The sequence below is a fragment of the Rattus norvegicus genome, chromosome 7 (assembly GCF_036323735.1).
Source record: "Rattus norvegicus strain BN/NHsdMcwi chromosome 7, GRCr8, whole genome shotgun sequence".
Taxonomy (NCBI): Eukaryota; Metazoa; Chordata; class Mammalia; order Rodentia; family Muridae; genus Rattus; species Rattus norvegicus.
This window is the reverse complement of record NC_086025.1, coordinates 93,042,300-93,054,990: the sequence shown is the minus strand read 5'-3', so window position 1 is coordinate 93,054,990 and position 12,691 is coordinate 93,042,300. Positions and strand designations below refer to the sequence as shown.

Sequence of the window (12,691 nt, the reverse complement as noted above, 5' to 3'; positions counted from 1 at the left end):
TCCCCTCTGGAGGAAAAAATCAACCAACCAAACAAAAAGAGTCCCAATTCCTTTAGTGTGGCATCCATATTTCATCACCCCCAGCCTTGTTTTTGCAGTTCTTTGGACTAATCAGTAGTATCTTTGGACTCTTTGTGAGCTGGTGATAGCCAGCTGCCCAGATTGGGCCTCGCACAGACCCAATGGTAGATTCTCTCAGGCTGGAGGAATGCCATTCCCAGGCGTGCAAAGCGCTTTCCTAACAGAGCTGTGCTTCAGGCTACTTCAGGCTTCATACTACTTATGACAAAAGACGACCTGAGTTGCTTCCTTGAAAACTGTATTCTAGGGGTTGGGGATTTAGCTCAGTGGTAGAGCGCTTGCCTAGGAAGCGCAAGGCCCTGGGTTCGGTCTCCAGCTCCGGAAAAAAAAAAAAAAAAAAAAGAACCGAAAACTGTATTCTAGTTTTGACTTTAAAGCCAGATCTGGGGCTGGGAATGCAGCTCAGCTGCCCTATATAACTGGGTGTGGTGACAGTCACCAGTTATCCCTGGCGGATTGAAATTCAAGGTCATTCCCTGCTGCTTCTGTAAGTTGGAGGCCAGCCTGAGTTAGGAGACAATGATTCAAACAAATACACAAACTTCCCGCCAGTTCTGGATTTGTTCAGGAAAATAGTCCCTACCAGTAAGTAGTTTCTTTCTTAAATTCTGGATGCTCTGCCATCTGCTGAATGATGAAGCTGTCCCCTGGGTCTGAGTTCCAACTTCCTAAGTGACAATAGGAACACGGAAGAGCCTGTCAGGTTGTTACTTCATTATGTACACACACACACACACACACACACACACACACACACACACACACACACACACACACACACGAAACAACAAAGACTGCTGGGCAGTGGTGGCACACGCCCTTAATCCCAGGACTCAGAGGCAGAGGCAGGTGGACTGAGTTTCATGCCAACTTGTCTACAGAGCAAATTCCAGGACAGCCAGGGTCACATAGAGAAACCCTGCCATGAAACAAAATGAACAAAACCACATCAAACCAAAAGTAGGTGATCAGAATAAAGAAGCAGGTAAGATTGTTATTTCCTTTTGAGGCAGGGTTTCATGTAGACCTGGCTGGCCTCAAACGCAATATAAAACTAGACTTGGCCTTGGACTTCCGATTCTCCTGAACGTCCTAAGTTCTGGGATTACAAGTGTGCACTGGTCACAGCCAGTTTAGGGGGTGGAGCCCAGGTCCTCTTATGGAGGCGACTATTCTGTCAGCTGAGCTCCACACAGCCCTCATTCTTACAGTACTCTCAGAATTAATTGATTTACACCTTTATTCCTGCTTGGGGATCAAGTGTAAGATTTTGAACATGCCAGGCAAGTGCATTACCACTGTGCTGCTGGAATTTAATTGTTTTAGTGTCTGTCCGCTCCAGCTAAGCCCTTCAGAAGGAGGAATTTAAGTGCATACCAGACTAGCACAAAACATGGTGTGGAGTAGGCCTTGCAAATATTTACTGAGTAATAGTCAAGGATTCAACGTACACATCTGCTTCGACTATACAATGCAAGAGTCCCTGTTAGGTGCTTTCCTTCAAAAGGCCCAAGGTATCACCACAAGACAAACCCATTGTAAGTATGACAAAGTCCTAAGAGCTGTTAAAAAGAACTTAGGCAGATGTCACAATCTTCAGTGTATATGGAAAATCTGAACAGTGAAGTGATGTGCTCCAGGTGCATGTTAGTGGGGAAGGAGTATTGAGGGTTAACATACACACACACACACACCACACACACATACACAACCACACACATACACACCACATACACACACCATACACACACACACCACACACACCATACACACACACCACATCCACACACCATACACACACACACCCACCACACACACACCCACCACACACACACCCACCACACACACACACACCACACATACACACACACACAACCACACACATACACACCACATACACACACCATACACACACACACACCACACACACACACACCACACACACACACCACATACACACACCATACACACACACACCACACACACACACACCAGACACACACACACCACATACACACACCATACACACACACACAACCACAACCACACACACACCACATACACACACCATACACACACACACCACACACACACACACCATACACACACACACCACACACACACACCACACACACACACCACACATACACACACACACCCACCACACACACACCCACCACACACACCACACATACACACACACACAACCACACACATACACACCACATACACACACCATACACACACACACACCACACACACACCCACCACACACACACACACCACACACACACCACACATACACACACACACACAACCACACACATACACACATACACCCACCACACACACACACACCACACACACCCACCACACACACACACACACACCACACATACACACCACATACACACACCATACACACACACAACCACACATACACACACCACACACACACACACAACCACACACATACACACCACATACACACACCATACACACACACACACACCCACCACACACACCACACACACACCACACACACACCACACACATACACACCACACACACCACACACACACACCACATATATATATACACACACATACACACACACACACCACACACACACATACACACACACCACACACACACCATACACACACAATACACACACACAGCACACACACAGCACACACACAGCACACACACACCACACACACACCCCACACACACACCATACACACATACCACACACACCACATACTACACCCCCCCACACACACCACACACACACCACATACTACACCCCCCCACACACACCACACACACACCACATACTACACCCCCCCCACACACCCACATCCCCACCCCCCCAGAAGAATCTACAGTAAAATGGGGAAGGGAGCTGGAATGTTGGGAGCCCAACACAGCTGGAGAGCAGCTGATCTGCAGGAAGATGCAGATATGACATTATCCAATGGGGATTCACAAGACTAACATGGGTGGGGCAAGATTAGAGTCAGGAGACCAAGGAAGGCTAATGAATGTCATGTGAGAGGCAAGGAAGGAGGGCCTGGACTGATAGTCTGTACAGAAAGAGACAGGAAATAGAGGACTCCCAGTTTAGTCAAATTGGAGGGTATTTGGAGGGCGCAAGCCTGGGGGTGGGGTGGGTGCTGGTCTGAGAAACCACAGTGAGGGAGAAAGAGGTAGCTGGTTGATGAGGCATGGGCCCTGGAGGTAGAGGGTGGTTTGTTCCAGTATGGGATTAACCAGGCAAGCCTGTGACCTTGGGCAAAGGAAAAGACGGAGTGTCAGTTTAATTACTTGTAAAATGGAACAATAACAAGGATCTCTGGGACTCCGGGGAGAATCAGGTCGGAGGACACCTTGAAAGCAGTGGGCTCCGGTTCTTGAGACCTGCAGTTTTCTGCCGTTGTCAGGGGCATCCCAGCCGGGCTAGGACTTGCAGAAGGAGCAGTTTCTAGTTGAATGGACACTCGGTTTGAAGTTCTTTATGGTGAAAGGGAAATATTGTATCTGTTGGTTTTTCTGGTAATGTTTAAAGCTCACCAAGCTGGAAGGTTTCTTCAAAGAGCTAGCAATAAAAATGCCACACCCACACAATTATCCACATCTTAGTAATACCCGAAAGATTCGGCTAGAGAGGCCACTCATGGGCCTTCTCGCCATCACAGAGGGGACTCCTAGGGCTGTCCTGGGAAAGATGACATTTTCCTACCTCATCTTTGATTAAGAACTGCTCTCCTTTAAGGGAAATTTGTACTGAGTTTTGTTGTTGCTGTCCCAAGGCTGAACTCCCATGGTGTGAGGTCATGTAGTGGGTAGTACATGTTCTACTAACGGGATATACTTCATTTACTTCCTTGTGAAACAAAGACTTGCTAAGTTGACATGAATTCCTTTCCAAACAGGATTCTTCTTCCTTCTCTTGCTCCCTTTTGAGGGAGGGTCTCACTAGGTTATCCCAGGTTGGTCTCAAACTCCTACCCAGTAATCCTATCGCAGCCTGTCATAGGATGCTCTTTCAAAAGGGTGCCATCACACCAGGAAATTAGGGGAAAAAGTTTCAGGGTTTTTGAAAACTCCTGCAATCAAACTGAGAATGACAATCAGGATATGAACCCTCGAAGAAAATAAATCTCCAGTTGTAGTGAAGCATGGAAGGCAGAGGCTTCCATCTCCATGGAGGAAGTCTATGGATTTGAGTCCAGCCAAAGCTACATAGTGAACCCTTATCGAGAGAGAGAGAGAGAGAGAGAGAGAGAGAGAGAGAGAGAGAGAGAGAGAGGCAGAGACAGAGAGACAGAGACAGAGACAGAGAGACAGTGACAGAGGACAGAGACACAGTGCAAATTCTACATTCTACTACTGACAAATGCAGAACTCTTGCTAGGATATATACTACTTTGCCTGTCCACAGAGGAATGGTGTTATTTAGCATTTCCCCCGCAGGCTGATAAAGTAGCTGTAGCAATATACTGGAATTCTCTTTGGAAAGAACTGGGAAGATGGAAATCGAATTTTGGGCGAGCCTCCTCTGTGGGCTCCTATCTGTTAAACCAAGTATTGCACAAAAGGGCCACATTCCAAGAGAAGTGTGTTTGCTCTGGCTTAAACATAATCATTTCCTCAGGAAAGCCTGATTCAGATAAAGACTATTAGGAAACCCACAATCTCTCGGCTTCCAGGAAATGGAATGCCTTTATTTATTTTGAATCCTAAGAAAATGCATTAAACATTTGCCGCTGCCAGTCAGAGCACGCTTTTAAATGCAAAAGCATGTTGGTTCCTGGCCTTGCCCTCGAGAGTGCCATACCTATACTGGGTGCATTTTAGTCAGGCTTATTTTCTCACACATGTGCCCTGATTTACTTACAAAGGTTTTCATTCTTTTTTTTTTTTTTTCCTTTTTAAGACTTTATTACAGATGGTTGTGAGCCACCATGTGGTTGCTGGGACTTGAACTCAGGATCTCTGGAAGAGCAGTCAGTGTTCTTAATCACTGAGCCATCTCCCCAGCCCCCAAAGGTTTTCATTCTAAATGTGGCTTTGGATGTCTTTATTTACTGAGCTCTTAGCAGAATGCAAAATCACGGCAAGTTCATACATGTGTCATCATACTGCTTCATTTATCTCTCACTATCTTCCCCCCAGTCCTCCCTCCTTTGAAAATAATTTCAGACACTAAGTAAATATTTAAGGAAGGCCAGAGCGTGAGATTCAGAGTCCAGACCTCAAGTTCTAGTCCTCATCCGGCCCCTTCTGAGCTGTCACTTTGTTTTGTCTTTGTTATTTTGCTTTTTTGAGGCAGGGTTTCTCTGTGTAGCCCTGGCTGTCATGGAATGTAAGTCTTGTCTATAGAAGAGGCTGGCCTTGAACTAATAGAGATTGGCTTTCACCTCTGTCTCCTGAGTGCCTGGATTAAAGGCCTGTGCCACATCCCCTGCCCAGCTCTGAGCAGACACTCTTGGACAGCGATTTTTCATCTTGGTGCTGGAAAGTGGGAACAGTGACCACTCACTAGGCTGAGGATTATGGGAGCTGATGTATACATAAAGGATTAGGGCCTGGTACACAGTCGGTACTCAATAAATGTAAGCCATTGTTCATTATCCTTTGTTCCCTGGTACAGTCAGTGTGTGCTTCCCTTGGCTCAAATGAGCAATCTAGTTGATAAAAAGGTTTCTGGGGAGTCAGCAGATTAGCACTTTCATACAACCAGAGTGGAAGAGTCCGGACATGTGTCTCATTTATGCATTTAAGGCGGTCTTGCTAGGCAGCCTAGGCTGGTCTCCAGCTCTGAATCCTCCTGTCTACTGGGATCACTGGTGTGTATCCCCAGCGCAGCTCTCTGCAAGACAGTCAAGTACAGGTTCTTGCTGATCACTGTTGGACTAACAGGGCTGGGACAAATTGCCTTATTAATATTTTTAAATAAAATAAAATAATTATACCATTTCTTCCCCTCTCTTTAATCCTTCCCACGTACCCCCGCCTTGTCCTCTCTCAAATTCAAATTCATGACTTCTATTTTTTGTTGCATATATATTCATGTATGTGTATATATTCCTAAGTATATAAATACAACGTGCTCAGCTCATGTATTATTACTTATATGCATATGATACCAGTTGGCATTAGATAACCCACCAAGGACTCTTTCCCATGGAAGACTTATTTCTCATACTCTTGTTATGCCTCATTGAGTAGTCTTTTGTCTAGCATTGAGGCCTCCTGAGCTTTCCCCTTTTGAATTCTTAGTCAGGATTTTCCAAGACTCTGAGAACGTTATAGGCTCTTGCTATTGTCCTTAGTTGTCCCCAGAAGTTGAAGGTTAAGTCCCTGTTGCTGCCGACACCTTGTACTTGGACACAGGACCTAGAGGGTGAAGTCGGCTGCTGGGAGTATTCTGAGTGCTCAGAATGTGGTGGCTTCCCAAGTGATACCGGAGGCCTGCTAGGGACACAGCTATGTTGACATTAGGGATGGGCATTCTTACAGTTGCCCCAGGGGGTGTGTTCCTGGAACATTCTATACCATTCAGAAAGCCATCACAAGTGACAACATTTCCAAACCCAGCATTGTCAACCACAAGTAGCCAGGGGTGACTTCTGGCTCTGCTCTATAACCAGCCATTTGCTCCCTCACAGACATGGCAGCTGGGGAGGGGCTGCTTTTCATCTTAATTATCACTGCAAAGACACTTTTCAGTTGAACCATTATACAAACTATTTAGAAGTCTGGGAACCCTTTACACACTGTGAGAGATCTAGACAGGATCGTGCTGAAGATTATCAAAGTTTTATTTAAAATTTCAGAGCACTTGAAAATAAAGACTATAATGTACTTGTGTTTTTATTGTGTAACTTAAAAAATGCTTTCAATTACAATTAGCCTTGAGGGTCACTGCAGAGCTTGCCGGGCCTATTGCTGTGAACGCTCACTCTCTGGTGGCTGTGGGGAGGTAGGCTGCTGACACCCCTGTGGGCAGGGGGCTGGCTCCTACTCGGAGTGGCGCTTTTTCTTCTTGTTGTGGCTCTCGATTGCCCTTCTCAGGGCTTCATCCGGAATGAGATCTGACATTCTCATGTCTGTGTGGCTACAGCCAATTTTTGGGCAACTGTGAGGGAAAAAAAACAAACAAACCCATCAGCCCATCCCACTGCCATGCCTTAAACATTAACTTCTCTCACAGTGGGGCACTGGAATGAGGACACTTTACTAAAACAAAAACAAAACAAAATAAACAAAAAACCGAAACAAACCAAAAAGCAAAAACAACAACAACAACGACAATGACAAACCAAAAACCCAAGAAAAAAGCCAAACCCCTCTCAAACCCAGAGTCATGCACACATACCCATTTTTTCACCAAGGGCAGCTTGGTTTGGGGCTGGGGAAGCAAGCAGTGTAGGAGCAGCCCCTACACTTGGGCTTGCTTTCTGACAGGAGGTAGACAGGCAGTCACCAAGTAGCCAAATAGCACGCCACAACAGCAGGGAAGCAATGCAGGACAGAAGGAGCATGGGGGAGGGGGGCAGGCTTGCATGTGCTCTAGGCTGCCCAGAAGGCTTGAATGGGTGCTCTGCAGTGAGAGCAAAGGAGGTGAGACCAGGGCAATGCTCCTCTGGATTGTTATTTTGCTTTGAGTCATGGTCTTATGTACCCAGGTTGTCTTTGAACTTCCTATTGATGCCATTACTCTAATGCTAGGATTACAGGCATGCACCATCAACACCTGACTTTATGCTGTGCTGGACGCGTGCGTGTGTGCGTGTGTATGTGTGTGCGCTCAAACCACCCAGGGCTTCATGCGTGATAGGCTCAAGCTCTACCAACTCAGTTACTTCCTTAGCCCTGGGTATCATTTTAAATAGGAACACCGCCTGGAGGACTTTTAGATAGGGATGGGATTAGTGTCTTTTAAAAAACTCACTCTAGCTACTTACAGAGGACAAAAGGCTAAAGGGCAAAGGGTGAAGGGTGAAGCAGAGGAAATAGTTGGGGGTCCCACAGAAGTCCAGGAAGGGTGAGGCAGTCAGGCTCCAACACACACTGGGGCATGGGGCCTGAGACTAGGGACGGAAGGCAAGTAAGCAGAGCCAAGCTGGAGACAACTGCAGGCCCTGTGCTGTGCTGGGAAGAGAACACAGGATAGGAGTCTTGCCTGGACTCCAGCCCTCTGAATGCCACTAAACCTCTCAATGGAGACACTGAGTGGGACTGGGCACTGGCCAGAAGCCTGAGGTGAGTGAATTAGTAATGTGAGTCACCAGAAAAGGGTGGAACTCAGGCCTCGCACAGTTAGCCGGCTCATTGGAGGGCGTGTTTGGACTGAATCACCTGATTTCTTTTTACTGTGAACAAGGTTTGGGCAGGGCTAAGTGCCCCGTGTTTGGAGTCAAGCTCATGCAGGTCATGAATTCTCTCAACCACCTGATTGGTGGCTGAGATAAACTTTCTGAGCCTGGGTTTCCCTGCTATAAAATAGGGGCAGGGTCCCCATTCCACAAGGCACCAGGTCCCACAGTGCTCCATTGTGTTCCTCTATTTTACCATCTCCTAGGCTGGCCACTATTCTCCCGGAAGGTTTTAAGTTATCTGGTCTATCTGCACTTAAACAGACCCTGTGCACACACACACACCATTCATGCATTCAGAGTGCTTCTGTGTGATCAGCTCTGGGCTAGGTTCTAATCACATAACCTTAAGGACAAACATGGCTCTGACCCACACAAAGCTCGGCCCCATGACCTGAGACAGCTCTTCAAAAGGGACAGAAGACACAGGGGAAAAGGTAAGAGGCCGAGCGAGCGAGGGAAGGGAACCTGACCTGGGAGCCTCAGTGAACCAAGTCCTAGGAAAGGCAGGATAAGGTAGGAAAGAGAAGGCATTTCCTGGCTTTGATCTTGGGGTCAGGGAGTGTTTGCAGCACAGGGGCTTTCCCTGGGCAGTGTGCAGCCCATGTGCAATGAACAGTAAGCTTGAGAACGGGAATTAATTTTGAAATGCTAAATGTATCTTGTATATTCAGGCACATGAGCGCTCGATATCTCTCTCTCTCTCTCTTTCTCTCTCTCTCTTTCTCTCTCTCTCTGTCTCTCTCTCTCCCTCTCTCCCTCCCTCCTTTCCTCTCTCCCTCCCTTCCTTCCTTTTCTTTCTTTTTTCCTGGAGTCTTGCTGTGTACCCTCCTCCCTACCCCACCAACTCCCTCCTGCTCGCCCCGCCCCGCCCCGCCCCGTGTAAGTTGAAATCTCTAAGGATGAGACAAGGAAGACACACACACACATTTAGGACTTAGAAATGGAGACTGCCATCCCTGAGGCTTCCCTGACATGGAAATGCAGAACAGGAGGTTTCTGGAGTGAACATCCCTGGAGGCAAGCCCTGAGCCCTGTTTCTGACTACCAGGCCTTGGGTGCAGTGGGCTCTGAGAAGCACATCTACGTCCATCTGCCAGACAGTGAATAAGCGGTGGAGAGGGAAGTGGGGAGTGAGGGGGGAGGACTTCCTGATGACATCAGTGGCTTTAGTCAGTAAATGAGGGCATTCTGAGAATGGCTGACGGAATTAACCACACCACTGGGCTGAGAGGAGGCGCCCACATTCATGTTGATGGGATGGAGCCTGGTGAGGTCTGTGTCATGCAGAGGCAGGCTCTGGGGACAGGGATATAAATCAAGTATCTGAGGGGAGCTGGGTGACCTGACAACAAAGATACAACAAAGATACAAAATGGAAGAGCCAAGTGGTATATGCCTATAATCCCAGCAGCTGGGAGGCTGAGGCAAGACTGAACTATACAGAAAGTTCTAGGCTAGTCTGGGCTATATAGTGAGACCATCTCCAAAAGAGGGGCGAAGACCTAGTAGTAGTCAGCTCCCCTAATGCTAACACTGTCCAAGTGACGTACAAGGCTTCTCCTGCAAACAGGTGAAGGCAGTTCTTATCTTCTGCAGGCATCCGACACAGCAAGAAATCACGGCCACTGAAGGCCATGAGCTCCAGGCCTCACCACACAGCAGTTGTCATTCTAACCACAGTTAACCAGTCCTGTCTCTTCAAACAAGGTGGCTCAACAAGGGACAGGATGAGCACAAGGCTGAACAGTATGACTGAATCGCTGGGGAGACTTCCTGGAGGAGAGGCTGGACAGGAAGCAGGGCACAGTCTTGTTTCCCACCCCACCCCACAGAAACGAACAAGTTTTTAAACTAAAAAGGATAAGAAAAGGCCATGATGCCATGGGCTTGAATCAGGGCATTCCTGCTCTGAGAAACAACACTACCCAAGCATTAGGCCATAATCCCCAGGACATCCTGGTGAGCAAGTCAGGTGTGGCAACACCTTCAACACCATCAAATCATCCCCAGGAAGGGCTCAGATGCACAGGCCTGGAAGGAGAGGCTGGTCCTGAGCCTGGGTCAGCCACAGGGCAGAGCATTCCTTAGCAGCATGGGGTAAACTTAAGAGTCTATGCTAAGGAAAGGTGCAGAGGGTCCAGGGGCTTCAGGGAGTCGAGGCCTCAGCCTGAGCCTGAGCCTGAGCCTGAGCCTGAGCTTCAGCTCGTGACCACACAATGTTGAGCATCTAGAGGCGCAGATTTGGGCTCCTAGAATACCAAGGTTTGGCCCATAAGCAGCTAGACAGACGCCTCTGGCATTAGAGTTGGGTAGATTCCTGACATACCTACACTCAGACAGTAATTCTGTCCATACCCTCCAAGTCCAGGGTGATGTGTCACAAAGCAGTGAGGTAAGCATAATGACTGATTGTCGTAAGGGCCCCACAGCTGTGTGTTCATACTGCACAGTAGTGTACTTCCTGTCAGGTATGTGTGTACGCAGCCGTGTACATGTGTAGGTGCTGTGGAAGTCAGAGGACAGCCTTAGTTGCCCTACTCAGGTTTGCATTTGTTTTTTTGTTTGTTTGTTTACTTCTGAGAGGTTCTTTCACTGGCCTAGAATGTGCTAAGTGTCCACTAAGGCTGGCCAGCCACTGACCCTCAGGGGTCTGTCTGTCTGTTTTTCATCTCCCTCCCTGTTCCCAGTGCTGGATTACAAGTGAACTACTGTACTTGGTTCTTTTGTGTGAACTCTGGGGATGAGCACAAGCCTCACTGAGCTATCTCCCTGTCTTCTCCACAGCCCAGAAACAAACAGGCCAGTAGAGATCTGAAAGGAATTTCCTATCGGCCCCAGGGTCCCTGGACTTTCGAGTTGATGTAACTTCCACTAGAGAGATAAAGACCCTGGCTGAGAGGCTCAGTTATTTGTTGGGGATTCTGCTTTGCCACCACACATTCACTTCATCGGACACGCTTGGAATGCCTGTTGAAGAGCCAGAAAGCCAAAACAGTGGGCTGGGGGCAAAATCATTTGTAGTGCATTAACATGGAGATCAGCAGGCAGCTTCATTTGTGAGAGAATAGCTTTATGATTAAGAGCTCTGTTTTAGGAAATGACTGTAAGCTACACTTAGGGTGAAAAGCTCCACGAGACTATTCCACCTCAGTGCAGTGGAGAGGCCTCCACGGTCTGAAGCATGCTGGGAAAGTTCAGATGGTACCCAGTAACACAGTGTGCCTGGGACTCCAGTAACATAACATAATTGGAACAGCAGAAAGAAACAGTTCTCTCACAGGATGTGTCACACACATTTTTTAAACAGTGCTTCATGGGAAATGACACTACTTCATGCTGAATCAGAAACCTACAGAGTAAGCTGTGAGCAGAACCCAAGTTCTAATCTGCTTCCATGTGTGCTTTGTACTTGACACTGGCTCTGTGACGTCAGCGCCTCGTCCTGGGTGTGGTTTAGGACGCTTCCCACGGGGTCTTCTACCTTGAGTGCAGTAACTGCTGAACAAGAAGCTGCCTGGAGCTGACAGCACTGGGCTCTGAGTCCTCCGTGCTGAGGCTTCACAGTAAGGAGAGCTTATGCCGGGCCAAGGCTCTGTCTTGCCTCCCCAGAGCTGTGTCGCAGTGACACCTGCCCGCTTCTATACTCATAGCTACATCATTCTCAAGGCTGCCTCAGTCACCTTCTAAGGGTAGAGCCGCTGGCCTGGACCACTGCTGTTTTCAAGGGCTGTATTTCTCTGATCTCACTCTCAGAACTCCTGCTGGCCACTTTCCTCTCTTCCACCTCTCCTGAGAGCAATGACAGCTAGCAACTGCCTCTGGACAGTCAAAAGAATGAGCAGTCATCTTCCCTCTGCCTCCTCCCCAGTTTCAATCAGTTGCCACATTCTGTTGGGCACTTGCACACACCTCACCTCCATGTGCATGCTCACTCTGTGTAACAGAATGCACTGTGGGGCACCACCTTGGCACCAGCACAAGCCTTGAGCACCTGTCCCCTGCACTGCCTCTGTAGTAACTTCCTCAGCTCCACGATGGCTCCTCCTAATCCCCCTTCTCTACAAGGTCTCCTGTGCCCATGTTGAAGATGCGGCGGAAGCTTGAAGACAAGGATGAAGGGCTCATGGTTACTGAGTCTTACTGTGTATGTGCCTGGTCCTTTAGCTACTGCACAAAATATCTTAAGTTTCAGAAGCACCAGTGAGAAAACCACAACTATC

General features: G+C 47.9%; 1 protein-coding gene across 10 annotated transcripts in view; it reads right to left on the bottom strand.

Annotated features, from left to right (window-relative positions):
* Nsmce2 (NSE2/MMS21 homolog, SMC5-SMC6 complex SUMO ligase) overlaps positions 1-12,691 on the bottom strand; it is a 245,470-nt gene that overhangs the window by 16,047 nt on the left and 216,732 nt on the right. For 5 of the 10 annotated variants that reach the window (XM_039078795.2, XM_017594758.3, XM_063263259.1 and 2 more), the window contains one exon: positions 6,888-7,228. In XM_039078795.2, the coding sequence (XP_038934723.1) occupies positions 7,111-7,228 (118 nt within the window). In that variant the 3' untranslated portion in view covers positions 6,888-7,110. Of the gene's footprint in view, positions 1-664; positions 750-6,887; positions 7,229-12,691 lie in introns of those variants that run through there. The other 5 variants (XR_001838681.3, XR_005486582.2, XR_010052956.1 and 2 more) reach the window with 2 other exon arrangements.